This window comes from Sciurus vulgaris (assembly GCF_902686455.1).
Source record: "Sciurus vulgaris genome assembly, chromosome: 7".
In the NCBI taxonomy this organism is placed as follows: Eukaryota; Metazoa; Chordata; class Mammalia; order Rodentia; family Sciuridae; genus Sciurus; species Sciurus vulgaris.
The window spans coordinates 34,608,001-34,627,540 of NC_136467.1; the positions used below are offsets into that span (position 1 = coordinate 34,608,001).

The 19,540-nt window shown below is 36.4% G+C and overlaps 1 protein-coding gene and 1 pseudogene across 16 annotated transcripts in view; one reads left to right on the top strand and one right to left on the bottom strand.

Moving 5' to 3' along the window:
- Positions 1–19,540, top strand: part of EPB41L2 (erythrocyte membrane protein band 4.1 like 2) — a 193,489-nt gene that overhangs the window by 155,388 nt on the left and 18,561 nt on the right. For 7 of the 15 annotated variants that reach the window (XM_079148171.1, XM_079148164.1, XM_079148176.1 and 4 more), the window contains 9 exons: positions 85–231; positions 1,516–1,617; positions 5,343–5,504; positions 7,767–7,820; positions 8,022–8,585; positions 10,441–10,563; positions 12,358–12,456; positions 14,014–14,094; positions 18,634–18,742. In XM_079148171.1, coding sequence (XP_079004297.1) covers positions 85–231; positions 1,516–1,617; positions 5,343–5,504; positions 7,767–7,820; positions 8,022–8,585; positions 10,441–10,563; positions 12,358–12,456; positions 14,014–14,094; positions 18,634–18,741 — 1,440 coding nt within the window. In that variant the 3' untranslated portion in view covers position 18,742. The remainder of the gene's footprint in view (positions 1–84; positions 232–1,515; positions 1,618–5,342; positions 5,505–7,766; positions 7,821–8,021; positions 8,586–10,440; positions 10,564–12,357; positions 12,457–14,013; positions 14,095–18,633; positions 18,743–19,540) is intronic. The other 8 variants (XM_079148167.1, XM_079148168.1, XM_079148177.1 and 5 more) reach the window with 7 other exon arrangements.
- LOC306666232 (transcription initiation factor TFIID subunit 9-like) lies at positions 14,102–18,626 on the bottom strand (annotated as a pseudogene). Its single transcript has one exon. The product of its transcript is annotated as a transcription initiation factor TFIID subunit 9-like (transcript).

The following is a 19,540-nucleotide window of genomic DNA, read 5'->3' on the forward strand; positions in this document are numbered from 1 at the left end:
CTTATTTTTTGGTTTTTTTATTTTTGTCCTACTGGGTTTTTTCCTTTGGTTTCCCCCCTCCTTTGTTACGTTACATATTGCTAGGACCTGGATAAGGCCCAGGAGGACATACTGAAACATCAGGCTAGCATTAGTGAACTCAAGCGCAATTTTATGGAATCCACACCCGAGCCGCGCCCTAATGAATGGGAAAAACGACGTATCACACCTCTGTCCCTACAGACACAAGGGGTATGTCACTAGCTATTTGTTGGCTATGTATCTTAATCCACTTGTTCAATAAAATTTAGGATATGAATCTTGTATGTTGATCATCAGAAATTACAAAATATTCCCATTTAATTTTTTATAATTGCTAACAATTTTTTTAAAATACTAAATATTTATTAACAATGTAATACTTATTGGCTTAGTTCTTAGGAAAATTATATGAGTTTCAAAATGCTTTTGAAATATTTTCAGTAATTTTACTATTTTATTCAAGTAAATTAATAATAATGAATTGTTATACAGGACAACATAGAAACTAGCATAATAATGTATTTAATAAGCTGCTTAGTTATTGCTTCTGAAATAAGGAGTTCACAAATAAATAATAATTTAAGGAATATGGGTTATATTTTTAATGGTTTAAGGTCATTGCCACAAGGATAATGAATTAAAACTTACCTTTAAAGGCAGATGAGTTCTGTTGAATGTTTTATGTGATACAACTTAATATTCAAATTTCCCAGTAATGACATGTAGAATAAATAACATTTAAAAATATTTTCAGCCATAATGTCTTTTCACGCTTATTCTTTTTCCTTTCTATGGTTTACTTTTCTCCACCACTAATATAAGTATACTTAGAATATATTCTCCAAATGTTTCTCCCTTCATTCCTATGTATCTTTCTTTGATGCTCCCAGATCCCTCCTGTGGTTGACCAGGAACTTCCATGGGCTCATCATATTTGAGACAGTGATCATACTCTATTCTGCAGTTTTAAAAATCGTACAAGGATGTTATATATAATTTCATCTTTCTCCTTTCAGAAAGTGTCTAGTGTGTCTTGAATGTTGTCAACTTGTAGACATTTAATTTAGATATTCTAATGCCATTTTTATTCACCTTTCCTTAAAAAGCCAAGCTGTTCACTGCTTTAAGTTTCAAAGTTTGTGACATTGAAAGGAAAATAGTACTTTAAAAACAGATTGGCAAAAAATAATTACTGAACTGAAGAACAAAATTTTGGAAAATATCAAAATTTAAACATTATGTATGATAGGGTCCTATAAAGTTGGATACCACTTAAATTCTTGTTCAGAGTTCCCAAAGGTAATAATCAGTTTTAGCAGTCTTCTCTAGAGTTCTCTGGAGAAAATATCTGATGACATGCTAAGGTTCTAGCCTTCCTTATGTGCCCCTTCATCTGGCTTGTTCCACTGATGCACACGGTTGTTTTGTTTGTGTTGCTATAGGTGTAATGTATGTGTCTTATTTGTTGATTGTGTCTACTGTTTAAAACAATAGAGAAAAGGAGACCATCTTTGCAAGGATATTTTGTCCATGAAGGAGAAGTACCTGATGGCAGCAACACGGACAGTTGAAGATAAAGCTCAGGAGGCGGACAAGGTGTTCACCTTGCATCCTTGGATCTACTCTTGCTTTTTGCCCCTTTCCATTTATTCTGTCCATATCCATAGATATTCCTTTTTTCTTATGTATCAACCTTAATTTTTGTCAAATAAGTTTTTGGTTAAAACTGATTCCCCATGTTTAGAAGCATAGGATCATTGGGCAGGTGCATACACACTTTGCTTGAAAATTCAAAATTTGAAATACAGAAATGCCAATCAGTTTAGTTGATAAATGATCCCAAGGTTAGATGTATGTGGCTGACAGTGGGAAACTATAATTTCATGTGAAAATGCACTGTACAACTCCTATGCACACTGTGGTTCTGTTAAAATAACATATGTGCTTTTAGGTTACTAGTTTACTAATCATATATGGAAACCTGAATTTTTACTTTTAAGACTTTTAATGGAAAAAAGACTGCACCATAGCAGCCTGTCTTATCTCTCTTTCTCCTGTATATATGAAATGCTTGGTGTTTAGGAGGAAGTTGGTTTCTAGCCCTTTTATATTCTTATTCTTTTAATTATATTGGTTTCTTAGCCATCTGGTCAGCCTGGGAAGCTCAGAGTCTAGTAGAGGAGATAGACAGCAGACATCATGTACATTAGTTAAGAGAATTCCAGGTACTGAGAAGTAACCGTTAAAGAAGGTAAAATACAGCGTTGTGTTAGAAGGGAATCAGGAAGCTGCTTTACCATTGTGGTCAGGGGGACATTAATTGAGTTGAGACTTTGATGATGACAAGGAGGTGGACATGCCAAGACTTTTCCATGTGTAAGGAAGAGCATGTGTAACACCCTAAGGCAGGAACTTGTTTAAAGAATTGAAAGACCAAATGACAGATTCTAGTGAATAAAGCCAAGCACAAAGGAAGGAAAAGGTCAAAGAGGTCAGACTTACACATCATATCAGGGTCTTAAAACCCATATTAATAGTTTAGAATTATGTTATAGGAATGATGGAAAGCCATTGGAGATTTTTAAGGGAGTCTTGATGTAATTTCATATGTGTCAGACAGAAATCCTTCTGGCACTGGATAAGAAATGGATTATCCTTATGGGGGTGTGAATGAGAGAAGAGATCAGTAATAAAATATTTTTCTTCTGTAAAGTATATTTTGTTAATCAGTAGAAAGTAATCATTAGATGCACAGTAGGGTGGGAGAGGAGGGAAACTACATGAAAATTCTCTCAAGGACTTTGAGGTCCAGTTGAAATGAAATAATTTCCAGACCACTGCAAATGAGAAACATAATGACATAAACCCAAAGCAAGTGGAGTATACATACACACATACCCACACACACACACACACACACACACAAACACATTCACTCACTTTAAAGGTTGGCTTGAGATCCAAAACCAGTTAGATAGTATGTGTATAATAAGAATTTTAATATCACATGCTTTGAAATATTATGTATTTTTAAACATGTCTTTTCCAGAAGCAAGTCAAATGGCATCATTTGATCCAATTTAGAGTGATGTCTTTAGACTTCTACAGTAGGAAACTGGGATTTTGGTGAAGATGTTTAACATTATTTTTCTGGATCTCGTGTTTTAGAAATGTCACAATAGGGCTGGGGAGATATCTCAACTGGTAAAGTGCTTGTCTCACAAGCACAAGGCCCTGAGTTCAATCCCCACTACCACAAAAAGGAAAAAAAAAAAAGAAAAAAAAAAAAAAGAAATGTCACAATATAAAATATCTTGTAGATGTTGTAGTAAAGTGAAGTTGTGTGAAATTTAAATCAGGAAAAACTCCTAGATAGCTTATTTGCACTTGAAGTTGAAGCTTTTTTCTATTCTTTTCCTCTCCAACACATGTGAGAAAATATATTTTATTTGCCATGCATATAGATTGTTCTAATTACATTCATTTATTCACCCCAGAAACATTTTGACTCATATATTAAATACATGCATATATGTTTTCCTAAAATAACATACCATAGCTATTAATTCAAAGTATGTGAGCAGTTGAGTCTAAAGTGTTTTCACTTTAACAGAATTCCTTTTTTCCTAGTGTTTAATTGGTGCATTATAGTTGTACATAATGATGTGATTCATTACATATTCTTGCATGCACACAATATAACAATATAATTTGGCCATTATTACTCCCCAGGACCTCCCTGTTGACCCCTCCTTCCATCCCCTGTTCCCCCAGAATACCTTTTTAATTTCAGTACTCGTATCTGGATCTTCTTTTTGCTATTGATTTTGTAGAGTTCCTTGTTTATCTTTGAATCGTATTCCTTATTGAAGTGCAAAATCAAAGATTATGTGCAAGTATATAATTTAGCCAAATTTTCCAGACTCCCATAGGTGGGTTTTATAGATTTTTATAGGCAACGATAGTTCCTTAAAGAAAAATAGATGGACTAAACGTTCAAAATGGTTTTGGTTTGAAGTGAATGATTTTGAGAATAGAACAAAAAAATTGGAAACTAAGTCATTTAGTCTTTAATAGATAAAGAAGTTGATTGTATATCCTCTTATGTATTATGAGAATTATGACATGTATAAAGTATTTTCATGAATCTAATAGAGATCACCTACACAGTACTTTTGAAGATATTTTATTGAATAATTAAATGCATGACACTTAAATTCCCCAGTGGTCTTTTATTGGGAAGAACTCCCTTTCTACCCAGCTCTTACCCCTAGAGATGGTGTCATCATTGGGATTATGATTGAACTGAATTAGTTTGGAAGCTTTTTTATTTCCAGCACTTATCTTCCCCTCCTCATCCCTTTGTTCATTGTCTGAAGTGATGTCTCACTAATCTCATGCATTTATTTATATATTTTTAAAAGTTATCTGAAGAGTGGGATTTATTAAGAATTATCTTATACTTCTGACATGAGGACACTTCATCGTGACACTTTTTAGTGACATTCCAAGAATCTAAGGACAGTACCCAGCTTTCTTGTTGTTCCCTCAGGCAGAGTAGGAACCATTGTTTAAGGAACAAAAATGTGAAAGTTAAATTTGCTTTAATAATTTTTCAGGGACCAATGATTTTCACATTGCTCACTGAGTTTTCATTTCTGGGTTTGTCTTATTTAAAATTTTTCCTTTTCCTGTTTTTTATTGCAAAAAAAAAAAAAAAGGGACAATTTTTTCATTGCATAGACTACTTAGCATGCCTGAGAGAATTTTTGCTGTCAAGAGTGTTGCACAAAATCATGTGCAGAGGGAAAGTGATCATAGGAGCTGGATGAAGAAGGCCTTACACAAAATATGGCCTGTTAGTGGGCCTCAGAGAAGTGGCAAAACCTGAAAGGCTTGAATGCATAGGGAAGGGCTTTGGAGATGAGGAGGGATGGATCACACATGCTCTGGTATGGGAAGAAGAATCTCAGGTGTAGGAGCCACTGAAGAGGCCATTCTGTACAGGAAGACCTAGGAAGTACCTCAAGGGCATGTGTAATAATGTTAGGTAGGTTGTTCTTAGTTTGTGATAAAGCTTCCGCAATAAATGGAGTTTTAGATGGGGTGGGTTACCGTTACATCAAAGATTTTCAAGCAAGGTGGAAAAGCTTGTGTTCAGACGTACCTCCAGATACTGCTGCAGAATCTTCAAATTTCTCATCTTCTCTTTCATTTTATGCTGTTCTTTCTTGTATAACCTTTCCTTTATTCCAATAGGTCACTGCTGTCTGTTCTGATGTATTGTTAATTCTTTGCTCTTCCTTTTCTGACCTCTCTAGAGCCTAGAAGACGAGATAACATCAATTTTGTTTAGTGGCAAGGGCTTTTCTGATAGCATGAAAGCCACCTTCCCTTCAGCCACCACTTGGACAGCAGAGGGCGCTCTTGTGAACCCTAATGCACCTCCTAGAGAAAGGCTTTCCTCCTCGCCCTTGCTTGAGGTGCATTTTACTTTGTTTCCCCTGTTCCTAAAAGCCACATATGAGAGTGATTTTCATTTTTTGAATAATTAGGCCCCCTTCCCTCCAGTGCTTTCATTGGTGAAATTAACGCTTTCTGGGAGAAACATTCAAGGAAAAGTGACCGAATTTGGACTTGAGGAAAAGAAATAGATTGGATGATTCTCCTGCTGCTTTTGGTCAAAATCAGAAACAAAAATTCTGCCTAAATTCAGGGAATCACTTAAACCATGAAGGTCTGGAGCCTGAGGTATTAAGCACAAGGAAAGCCTCAACTAAGCAGAGCTAAGGAGGCTTTGTAGAGTTCAGGTTTTCAAACCCAAAATGTGGGCATCTTCAAATGGTTCATTTTTAAAATTCTGTTTATATGAAAAAACTACAAGTGCCTGTCATATCAGTGAAATAATTGTTTTTGAATGACCCTAAGGGGTTCCCTGAATTTGAACAGAACCTATCAGCTCAAATAAGTAATAGGTTAACCTTTTTAGTAGTAAAAAAGGTTAAGTAATAAATAGTAAGGATAATTCATTTACTTGTAGTAATCATGAAATGTCTGATTGAGAAGTATTCTGATCACTGGGTATCTTTATGTATAGAGGAATTTATAAGTAGTTACAGTTAAGTGTTACTTATTAAAATAGATTCAGAGTATTTTTCCACTTAATGTGTGAAACCACCTGGTTTTCAATAAAACTGGAAGGATGATTCTGTTTGTTCTGTTGGTCAAATGATTTACATGGTGTAAATTTTGAGCAACTCAAATATCCCCTTACCAGACATCTAAGAATATTAGAACAGATCAAAAAGAGCTCGTGGGTATATGTTGATAGCTGCTGCAGAAAAGCGTGCCATTTGAACACCTTTAGCTCTGGTTGTCCACGTTGCTGGGCAGATGAGTGGAATTCCAGTATCTGTTACCACAGTTAGCCTTGGCAGCTTCACAAGCGTCCGGAAGGTTCAGAGGCACAGAGCCCTTCTGCATTCAGCATGGAGATACCCTTTGAATAAAACAGGCTGCCGTCTCTAACTGAATTATTGTTAATAATAACTACCAGTAGTGCCACCCGAATGTCAAAAGAAACTGCCATGCTTTACTTAAACCAATGTAAAGTAGCCTTTTTTAAAAAAAAATAAATAAATGTAAGGAAATTTGAAGCTTTAAAAATGAATTCCTGTTTAAAAAAGTTCCTATCCTAGTTAATAATACCATCCATAGCACAGTAATTTGTATTCCCCTATTTCACTGTATAATTGTTGCAAATTTTATGCCAAATTTTTTGGTTTCTCCAAAATAAGTAGGATGCAACCATTATGTGAAACTTTTTTTTAAATTGTGCTGTCATTGCTTAAATTTTTTATTACTGAATTGTCTTTGGTGCAAAATTAGGATGCATGGAATACTTGTGAATACCATTAATGCAGTGGCAACAATTATGTGGTGAAATACAATACTCATGTGTTCAGTTGACAGGTATTTATCAAACATTTAGATACTACATTACTCAAATAGAATAAATTAATTTACTCTCAAGAACAACATATCTTTAGGGAGTAGGAATGAACATCTTCAATAATAAAAGTCAGTCCATTTCAGATTTCAAAGATGCTGGTGAAGGAACTAAATTCTAAGAGAAAACACTTGGGGCTATCATTGACATCTACCCTCAAGTATAACATTTCTTTTGCTGATCTATAATATAAGTTGGGATGTTATCGACCATCTTTGAAATGAACATTTTACATAGTTAGCTATAGCCAACTATAATTTTGCCAATAAAGCTATTTTTTTAAAGTACCAACAAAAAAATTATAGGTACCATTTCATTGAATTCTATGTTTATTGAGGAATCAGGCTCCAGCCTGGGTTCTAGAGTCTGATTAAAGCCAGAACTGTTGAGTTTTCACATTTATCCCTTTAAGTGATCAATAAGCTTTTATATATATATATATATATTTATATATATATATATATATGACACTATTTAAGTGGTGCTTGTAGGTATAAATTATAATAGAAATAAAAGCATTTTGTTTCTTTGGGAGAATGCTGGCTGTTTATGTGTTTTTGTTTGTTTTTATATGCTTTTTGGCATTTGTCTTGACTGTCCTCTGTGTGACCTTGAGCAGAGGTTTTCGTAGATGTTCATTCTTGCTGTTCTGTGTTGCGGTGTCAGATGTCTGTTTTGGTGGTTGTCGAGGTAACACCTTATTGATTTGTGTCCTTGGTTGCTTTTTGTTCCGCAGACACGTGCTCCTGCGTCAGAAGGTCCTTGCACTGGAGCCAGGGATGCTGTTAAGGTTCTCCCCTTTTCCATGTTAACACATTGCCTGATGCCTCTCATCCCCCTCACGTTTTCCCTGCTTCCCTTTCAGTCAGCCATCATAATCATCTTTGTTTTTCTCCATGACATGAATCTGCCATCACTTAATTTGGGTTTCCGTTGTTTTTGTTTATTCATATATTTTTGTTTTCCCTCATCCATCTTTTTTTTCGTACAGAGTTCACATGAGACTCTGAATGTAGTGGAGGAGAAGAAGCAGGCAGAGGTTGGGAAAGACGAAAAAGTAATCACAGAAGAAATGAATGGTAAAGAGCTATCACCTGGGAGTGGTCCTGGGGAGATTCGTAAGGTGGAGCCTGTGACACAAAAAGACTCCACCTCCCTGTCTTCTGAGAGCAGCAGCAGCAGTGAGAGTGAGGAGGAAGATGTGGGAGAGTACCGGCCCCACCACCGTGTGACCGAGGGCACCCTAAGGGAAGAGCAGGAGGAGTATGAAGAAGAGGCGGAGGAAGAGCCCAGCCGAGCAGCCCAGGTAGTAGAGAGGGAGGAAGCAGTGCCCGAAGCCAACCCAGGCAGACAAGCAGGTGCCAGTGTAATCACGGTAGAAACAGTGGCCCAGGAAAATGTAGTTACCCAAAAGCTATCTTCAGAGAAGAGTGTAAACGAAGGCACGGTTAAGCAAGACCTGAGAGAAGAAACAGAGGAAGAGCAACATAAAGTTAACGGAGAGGTGTCTCATGTTGACATTGATGTTTTGCCACAAATTATTTGTTGTTCAGAGGTAAATGGGAGTTCCAAGTGGGAGCTAAGCTATAGAGCTATTTCTCAGGTGTGAAACACCTGTCTTTCTTCTCCGTCTGTCTTCCCAATTCTTCTTCAGCTTTTTCAACAAGAATTTTTCTCTCATGGGAAGAAGGGGGAAAACAATGCTTGTAGATTTTCTGCCAGCTCAGTTCATGGTTTCTAGCTTCTCTACTGCCACTGGATCACCTGTAGGGTAAACTTTCCTACAATCACCTCATCATTTTTTCCTTGCCATTGCACATTTAAATTTTCTTTGCATGTTTTGAATGCTTCCAACTGTTTTGTCTTTATTTGCACTGCTTCCTCAAACTAAATGCCTTTCTTCCCCATTGGTTTAATTAGAAAAATGTATGTGTAATGTTGAGAAAATGGTCAATGTGAGTGTGTGTGCTTCTGTCGTCCTGATTGGATCTGACCTTTGGACTCATTCTCACTTTTCGATAAAGGTTTTTAGAACTGACAGCAGGCTCTGATTACTGTGATGCTCTGAGCGCAGCATCCTGCAGTGATGAGAACAGTACTTTTTGAATACTGCTGTGATTTCTGTCTTTAGATTCCAGGGATTGTGTGGTTTGGTTAAGAGCCTTTCTTTTCTTCTAGGCAGCCAGAGGCTAAACTGTTCAACAGGAGGAAACCCTTCTCTTCTTGTTCAGTCCTTACATCAGTTCTTTGCAAATTGGTTATATGTTTTGTGAATTATGTACATTGGATATGAGTCTTTCTTTTCTATCAAGAAAGAAAACTTTCCAAAGTTCACTTAGATTAAGTCTTGGTCATTAGGTGCAGTGAGTTAGGCTAAGGAAGGGTTTACTCCCATGGGGAATGCTGCTTGATTTTTAAGTGCCTATAGTATAGGGATTTATCCACATTTCCTCTGTCCACATTTGATGGGTAGAAAAATCTTGAAGTGACTCTGTTTTGAAATGATTAGATGGATATTTACAATGTCACTTTTAAATTTGTTTCACTTCAGAGAAAATGTTTTTAGAGCCTTTGATTATTTTCTGCATTTGATATATGATTGTTCCTCTTTAAATAATCGTACCTGTTGGGAATTTTCTCTCAAAGAAAGTACTGTAATATTTTGGCAGTAGTACTATAGCCCGATGTTGTACTAAATATATATGCTCAGCAGAGTACACTGTTAACACAATGTTGAACCTCTCCTTTCATGTTTTAAATAGTTTAAAGCGTTACTAACTTAATAATATTAATGGAGAAATTTTAGATATAACATTTTAACATGTAATACAAAAGAATCACTGCAAATTTTAGGCAATGATAAATGAAATAATCACTCTTGAAGATATCCTTTCTGAAATGGTGTCTTTTGGGGGGAAGAACACATCTTTGCCTACTTAGCTGGCATGCTAATTAAAAACAATGCGACTTCACACGAACCCTGTGGTTCTTTAAATTGCTGCAGCAATCAAGGTAATTGTACTGAGTCGTTTTCAAACTTTTTTTTTTCAATTTTATCATTATTTTCCCAAAGTAAAGAATATACATATATCATTGTAGTAGTTAGCGACCATCAGCATTTGAAGAATAACATGATTTAGGGGAGTTATCATGTTAGCTTACTTTTTAGTATATATGCACACATATACATATACCAACATTCATATGTGTGTGTTTGTATATGATATATTTGAAGGAAAGTTTTTCTTTCGTATCTTTTGTTTGTTTTATGTTATTTGCTTTTACTCTTTTTTTCTTTTGTGCATGAGTGTATGTTTGGATATGTTTCTTCATTTATTTTTGAAGGTTCCTTTAAGTACTTTTACTTCATTACCTCTAGAATTTATTTTTCCCTTCCTTTTTCACCTCAGCCACCAGTGGTAAAAACAGAGATGGTAACAATTTCTGATGCCTCACAAAGGACAGAAATCTCCACCAAGGAAGTCCCTATTGTCCAAACTGAGACCAAAACCATCACATATGAGTCTCCACAGGTACAAAAGCTCAAGACTTACACTGTTTGAGTTCATTTTTACTTAGTATGTTTGTTTCTGTTTTTAGTGTCTTCTCACTTACATGTTCCTGATTTTGACTTAGCTTTTCATATCTCCATTTTATAACTGTTCCAACAACAACATTGCTACATTGCTCTCACATTGAGACAGAGAGCTGCCATCAAGTTGGTGACCCAGTAATTATAGGGGAGACTGTATATTTAGAACTAGCTGTGTGAATCTCATATGTATTATTATAAGACATTTATGACTTGTGTCCAAAAATGTTGTATATACTTGGAAAATAGGTTGTATTTTGTGGTTTAATAGTAGATGGGCTTCTTTATTTACTTTAAATTCCATGAAAAGAGATCCAGTCAACTCACTGTCTTGCGAGTAACACACACATGCACACACATACTCACCCTCCTTCTTCATGTTGGACTATTTTCTTTTGGACATACGTAGTCATTCATATGTGACCTGTGATATTATGTCTAAATAATTGTCAGACTTGTGTATTTGATTTTAGGCCTTTAGACTTTTTCTGTAAAGATTTTAAATAAGTATTACAGTGTCTAATCTTAAGAATAACAAAAAAGGAAAGTTTTTACCATTTCAAAAGGAACTGTTTAAATATATATATGATGAATATTTTCTCTACCAGAAGGTTTGACTTTCTAGGTGGGATTATACCATGTGGAGCATGGCAGGTTATTGCCTTCTCCAGATATTTAGTCTGGGAATGTAGCTTAGTGGTAGAGAACTTGCCTAACACGAAAAGGCCCTGGGTTCAATCCTCAGCACCACCAAAAAGGTTTAATGCCTGCATGGGTGGAACATTTTCTAAAATTATTTATCCATGTGTGCATAGATTCCATATAAGCACGACAGGTTTCTTATGGGTATGTGCGTGGGAGCATTACTCAGTGTCTTTATCGTGGTAAGTACCCTCATAAAGAAATACAAGTACCCAACACATATTTGAGAGAAATTTCCTTTTAGCTTTGTCAGAAAGGCTCTAGATTTTTTAGTTATTTCTTTTGTGTCAGAAAATGAAAGGCAAATATGTTGATGATAATATAAACTGTTAGGCTCTTAATTTCTGGTAAATTCTAGCACTTTCTACCTCTTCTGTTATCAAGAAAATGAAAACCTACTTTAACATATGTATGGAATTTATTATATGTTATATATGTAGAGAAAGCATGCATACTTGGAATACTGAAATATGTACCAACAGGTATACTCACAACACACAAACTGTTAAAGCAACTGTGTAGTTTAAAAAAAAAAATCTAGAGATAAGCAGATAACCAAATCACTTAGGTTCAGTGTCTCTTGGGCTCTGTTGCTTAGTAATCTGAGAAAATGTTTATCTATTTTTACCCACCTGTGCTTAAAAGACAATAACAAACTCAGCACTCTGGTCACTGTGGAAATTTCCTTGCCTGCCTCTCTAGTTTTCTTTTCTAGCTTCTGCAAATGTTCCTCAGACAAATTCTCTTCCGTCCTGTGTAACTTTCCCTCCCACCTTCTACTTCCGTTCTTCCTCTTCTTTCTACCCACAGGGTTTGCTGCTCCATGTGCACTTAGCCTTTGCCTCTCCTCTGTTTTAAATGCCAGCCACTCTTCTGGACCATAAACTCCACTACAGACATGCAAAGGATAGTGGATAGCATCTTCTGCAGACCATATAGATTTTTAGAAGATGCATATTCAGTGGGGTGGGGTTCTCTGACAACATGATGGAAGTTAAGCATTACTTTGTATTTTTCCCTCAACTATCCAAAGATTGATGGCGGGGCTGGTGGTGATTCGGGCACGTTACTGACTGCACAAACCATCACATCTGAGTCCGTGTCGACAACGACAACCACACACATCACCAAGGTAAAGCAGTCCAGGGGAATCCTAGGGAAAGGATGGTACATTGCAAACAGGGTCTTTTCTGAATTGTTTCTTTGTTCCTATACACACCTCCCAATAATACACAGACAGTGCCAGTGGAATAAAAAATGCCTTGATTTAAAGTAACTGAGAAATTAGCCTCCATTGACATGTATTTAAACCAAATTCCAATTTTGTAAAGTACAAGGGGGTAAAAATATCTTTTGAATAGCTATAATTAAGATAGCTACAGATCAGAGATCATTTGATAAGCTGTAAAATTTAAGATATTAGTATGTCAGTTTGGGGGACATTCTCCCAGATCATTCTCCAAGTGTTAAATCCAAATAACCAGGTGGTCCCTATCTTGCCGCATAAATACCAAGGCCCATTCCAGACCTAGGGAAACACAGAATTATTTTTAGGAGCTTCCAGGTTCAGATTTCTAACTTAAGTCTTATTTTCCAGTATTTCCTTTCACTACTTTTCACATTTGATTAATGTTTAAAGGTCTTAAATGTGTCCTTTGTGCCCTTCCCACCCCGTGTTCATCAGTTCATCAATAATGAAAAAAAACGAAACAAAACAAACACGCACACACAAAAACCAACTGTATATTAAAAAAATGCCACATAAATTGTGCCACCAGGGCTCATTTAAAAGCTTATCAAGTTACTAATACTAGTGTAAGTCTTACTTCTTACAGTAAAATGCCATCACTTGTGATTTGGTCTGTATATTTGTCAGAGTTGGCAAGGGTGGGTGTGTACTTTCTCAGGACCACGTGGTATTTTCCTTTTAGAAGGTCTCAGGCTGTTGACCTCCTAGCCTTCTCCAGTGCTCTCAGGTTATACCCAAACCAGTAACTGAGCAATTCACCCAGGATCCCCTTCTCCCTGGTCTTATCATACCTTTGCACAGCCATGCTCCATGTCCCTATGCTCAGTCACATGCACAACTGTGATCAAGTCATACATTTAATGAAAATCTCAATGTCTTCCCTATCGTCAGCCAAATCCAAGTCCTGTTTTTTATAGCACTAAACTAAATGGACAAAATTACCAAGTGAATTTGTATCACTAGAAACTAGCAATTAAAACTATAATATCAGTTTCCTAAATCTAAAACTGCTACCTGAATTGTTAAAATTACTTTTAACTCTACTTTTAACTCAGTTATTTCTTCTTGCTATTCTCCCTTTTAAAAAAACTGGCCAATTGGGAGAGAAGAACTCAGGAAATTATAACATAGTATCTCAATCAAATTACTTGGATTAAATGACATTCATCTATCTTAATCTCTCCTGAATCTTGATAAGTTAATTTTAGGGTTACTTTCAGTTGAGGGATATTTATGGGTGCTATAACTTTAACAATAGGTTTCTGTATTGAACTTAATAATACAGGAAAGTCAGTTTCTAGAACATCAGTCTTCCATCATTCATTGTGCATGGCTTTATGATGAGCACAAGGTCAAGGTGGGTTCCCTTTTTCTTTTCTCTGTCTGTGTAAACATGCTTTCACTAAACTGTTCTTTCTCTTTCTTTTTTATGGCCTTTAGACTGTAAAAGGTGGAATATCTGAAACAAGAATTGAAAAACGCATTGTGATCACGGGAGATGCAGATATTGATCATGACCAGGTAAAGACCTTAGGTTCTAGTTCTGAAAGTGACTTCACGTATTTGCTAAGGTTTATGTCTGTTATTTTCTTACGTCCCTGGGTAAACATCTTCTCCCAGAACCTCCTAGATGAAGTCCAACTCCTAAGCATGGCATAAGGATACTTCACAGCCTTGACACAACCTGTCCTTTTGGCTTTTCTAACTCTGAATCAGCATGAAGTGTGAATGCTTACTTATTTCCCACTGGCTTTATGTGTACTTTAGGGTCAAAGTCATCTGGAGAATTTGGGGCAATCATTAGGTATTCATGTGGGCCTGATTTAAAGACAGGTCATCAAAATGTTTTTAAAAGAACGTCAATTTAATGACAGTGACTTCTAAAAAATGAAAAAAGCCAATTTTTAATGCCATTTTAAAGGAATTTTTAAGTTTTTTCGTAGCATAAGAAAAGTTGGGCTATTTACTACTAGGGGTTTTTCCTTATTACTATTATTAGAAGGGAGGAGGAAGGGGGAAATAATCTAAGATCTCTTACAAAGTGAACATTTATGGTGATTCTGAAAAGTTTCAAGAAGAATCATGTTTCCATTATGTATCAAGTTTGGCAGAGCAAAGGGCTTTAAGCAAGAATGAATGGAACCATTGGACACTTAAAGACTAACTTTAATTTAGACTGCAACACCAAGTGATGGTTTTATTTTATTTTATTTTCTGAGTGATTTTAAAAGGAGATTAAGTTTTTTTCCTTTTATAATGACTTAAGGAATGAAAAAGATGTGTTCAATGGACCATTTTATCTGGACTGTAGGAGCAAATAATAGCTACCCAACTTTGAACACAACCCTGGGCTTAGGAAAGAGAATTTTGGAGGAAAAAATTTGTTGCTTGAGAAGGGCTCTGTATGTGACTGGAGAAAAGTGAATTTTCTTCATGCCTACAAAGAAAATGGCTCCTCATTTTTTTGACCTTTGTAAGCATGATTTCATTTACGTTATTCATAATTTTTAAAATTTCTCGAGGGTTGAATCTTGCCTCTGGATTTTAACTGAGGAGTAGAAATTCCTCAGAGATGAGTACTATTACCTGCTCATCATGTGAAAGTGGAAACCAAGTCTCCAGTTTCCCGTAGAAGGGTCTATTCTGCTGTCCACGGGGCAGCCTTGAGTTCCCCAGTGTGAAATTAGAGCAGAGCCAATTCTTAACTTTTTCCTTTGAACTCTTGCTCTTGAATTTCTCCTGCATGCTAGGCAAGAGGCCACATTTGTTGGCATAGTGGAAAGTCAAATTGGAATGTCCTCTCAGCAGTTGTCTCTTCTGTCCCACTGAACCTGGGCCTTTTCAGACTTTAGAATGCAAGTTTTCCACAGAATTACATTCGGGTTTCATTTTATGTATTTTATTTTGCCTTTTGGACTGTTTTATGAAAACTTAAATCAAGGAACTGCTTCCGAAAGACCAATAAGCAGTGTGAGGCATAAGCATCAAAATAATACATTTCTAACTTTTAAATCACAGTGACACTACAGCCTTAACTGATGCTGCAAAGACACATATCTCTTTTGTGTTATAATACATGCTTAAACCTTCTAAAAATAGTGTTTAGATACCCAAATAAAGAGAGTAGAGGCTTAACTTTTTCATGTTTAGTGGTAAGATGGTATAAAGTTTGAGTAAAATTGTCTTCCCATACATTTGTCACCACAAGCTCCTGATAGATTCACTTTCTTCCTGTGATGAAGTGATGGAGCTATTTTTATTAATTTATTTTTTCAAAATCAAATCAGTGAACAACTTTATTTTTCACACATAAAGCTGATAAGAAACCATGACTAGTCCTATTAAAGAAAATCCAACATTTCAGTTGAGAAGAACAGTAACTTTTGTTTTCTCATTAAATACTATCTAAAACACAACTTGAAAATGTTCAACATATTTCTTTAATTTCATTGCAGTGGATTCAAGACCAAATATACAGGTTACATGCATCACCAAATTATCAGTCGTTATTGTGGTCATTATCATCATTATCACCATCTTCATTTTTTCTTTTCAGTGCATTTGATAATTCATTGGCAATATTTTGGGATGATACCATATTAGTGATAATAAGAATGTTTTTGGACCCAGTTAATGATGGATTAATCAGAACATTCTGAACTGCTGATGTTGTAAGAATTGAGACTTATACAGCAGGGGACTGTGGAGCAGGCATTTGTACTGTTAATCTTTGCCTTGTTAGAGACAGTGGAGTCCCTACTTTAGTTGAAACAGATCTGGTTTGTGGGGTTGGTGTGCCTAGTGTGGGAATACTTGGTCTGCTAATAACTGAACCAACACTTAATTGTGATATTGTTACTCTTCCTGCAGACGTAGATGCTTTTTTGGTAGACTTGAGCCTGAAGTTTAGAGCTGTTAAGCAGTATCTATCAGGAGGCAACTAGGACCTGAATATGGCTTGATCATTGGCAAAGGGGTTTGATTCTTATAATATCTAATAAAAAATCTCCTGGGGAGGAGAGGTAAAAGGCTGGTCAGCTCTACTGGATTCCAGTCGTACATCATTTGCATCAACAGTAGCTTTCTTAGCATGGCTTGAATAAGTTTTAGCATCATCTAGAATTGTAATCACATTGGAAGGCAAATTCCAATATCTGATTTATAACTTGGCTCATGTCCTATAATCCCATATCCTTCAGGATTGGCGCCATCATCTGTGCATCTTTCAGCATGCTCTTGGGAGAAGCCATCTTGCCAGACTCCATGCTATCCAGTGATGAAGCTTCTCAAGCTAAATCACCCACATTAATGTATTTCACTCCTGATCCTCTTGCAAGTTCTTTGCCTAGTGTCGTTTTTCCAACCCCTGGAGCACCTGGCCTTTTATGACATGTTTCCATTGCGTGATCAGATCCAGAGGCACAATTCTAGTCCACATTTCAATTCACGCAGTATGTTTGATGGAGCTATTTTTAAATGAGAAAAGTGGCACTGTTGAAAACTAATGTTGATCATGTAGTAATATTAATGCCAGTAGAACTTTTTTGAGTTCCTTGCTTACATTAAAAGAAATTTTAGTAGTGGAAGGAAGTTTTCCTCTGGGGGAAACAGAAATATCTTGTTGGCAAATCAGAGAGGCCTGCTTTTATGGAAACCTGGTTGTCAGGACACTCTCAGACCCATACCAGGAAGGGATGAACTAAACTGCGGTTACTCTTCAGAGTTTATTTCTTTCTAATAAAATAATTTCTAAATTGGGCAGTACAGTGTGCTACTTGTCTCATGATCCTTATTGTTGTCATAATAAATTAACATTTTATAGTATTTAATTTCTTCTGCTTACATTATGAAATGAAAGGAATTATGACAAACTTGATTTCAAACATTTGAAGGTGATTATGGCAATTTTTGCTTTCTCGTTACTTTGTTTTGTAGCTTTACCATTTTTTAATGAAACGAGGTATAGGGTTTTACTCAGTAACCTCACAACTGACAGAAACAATAAATGCAAATAAGAAATGTTGTTTAGGCAGGTGGCAGAGCAAAAAAAAAATTGCACTGCTTTTTTCAAGTGTGTAGTTTCTTTATGAGATAAGCTGTTTTCTATCTTAGAAGAATTTTTTTCTTTTTTCGGAATTATTTCCTGGACTTTGTCATTCTGTGTTTTGTTTTCTTTTACTTTCTTCCCAGAACCTCTTTTTGAGTAAAATTAGCATAATTAAGAAAAATATATTACCCCTCTGAAAAATAGGATGTTTCCACATTGCCACAACTTTTTTATACAATCTGCTTTCTGATAAACATAAAGAAACTCTGCTTTCTCACTGCCTCGTTCAGGAAGAGACCATGAGCCACTGGAGTCAGCATCCCCAGTCCTCTGCCTTCCCTGCCACTCACTAGCTGCTTGACCTTGAAAAAGACCCCATTAATCTTCAGGCCTTAAGATTTTTCAGCTATAAAACAGGGACCTGCACTTGCATATCTAAAGATGAGTCTCTGTTCTTTAGCTTTACTGATTGCATGTGATTAACTTTCTAGATATTTTCCCTGCAACATCTTAGTTCAGTGAACATTGTAGTTCATAGGTGTCTGAGAGGGCCAAGATAAGCAGACCTGGTTCCATACCTTGGAGTTTCTAGTAATTATCACTGAAGTGTATAGATCAGGCACTATTCTAACTGCTTGATGTTGTTTCTTAAATTCATACAACAAACCTTAAAATAATCGTTACAACCTTATTATTATTCTCAGGTTACGGGTGAAAATACAAAAAAGCCTAGAGAAGAATTGTTTTCTCCAAATCTCCCAGTACAAGCCTGGGAATCAGATAACATATTTCTCCTACACATCTCATTAGACAATGGACTAGAGGAATGGGAAATTTGGAAATATGAGACGCAGTCTCTAAAATGAATAATGATCTCAGTTTGAATCTTCCTGCTTCTCTAAAGAAATAAGACCATTTTAGCTTGCCCTGCAGTTCCAGTTGATGAATGTGCTTGAGTTTTGTCAATATGAGGTGGAACCACTCATGGCTGTTTTGTCTTCTGACCTTGGCAGGCATTGGCTCAGGCAATCAGGGAAGCCAAGGAGCAGCACCCTGACATGTCGGTCACAAGAGTGGTAGTGCATAAAGAAACAGAGCTGGCAGAGGAAGGGGAAGAATAAGGTAAGAGAGTCTGCTTTGCTTGTGGCCTTTCTTGTGACTTTTGTGATCCTGCAAAATGTAATTTTGTATTATTGTATCTCCTTCCTATACTGTTGGGAGAAATCCTAGTTCTTGGCTCGCAGCAAGTTAATGTCTCAAGTGTGTAAACTTGCAAAGGGGAGCATTCCGCTTCTCCTACCTAGGAAAGTAAACAACTGCCCCAAGTTGACCTGGTGTTACCAAGGGGACCTTTATAGGTCTGATCCCCCATGGCACATTGTGATTGGGCAAGAAACCTATAGGTTCGTGCGATAAACGAGTTTGTAGGCTGCTCACCACAAGCTTGCTTCCACCCAACTCTTGGACTCTGGGGTCTTGACTCTGTGGCCCTTAACCTGCACCTGAGCTAGCCTGGCACCCCTACGTTATACCATATGTGACTTTTCAGATTCTTACTAATCCCCAGGTGCATCTGCTTAGGTACCTATAATTATAAAGTCTATTCTACCTGTGGTTATGGTATGTAGTGTCAATAACTATGATTTATTTAGTGTCTACAAAAATTGATATTCATGTATCGCTTAATTGTGTTAGTATAAGTTATATTAATTAATGTTCACAATGACCCTTTGGAGAAGGTGCTCCCACTGCTGCTGCTGCTGCTGCTGCTGTTATTATTATTATTATTGGTGCTGGGGACTAAACCCAGAGATGCTCAACCACTGAGCCCCATTCCCAGCCCATTTTTAATTTTTTTTATTTTAAGACAGGACCTCACGAATTTGTTTAGGACTTTGCTAAGTTGCCGAGGCTGACTTT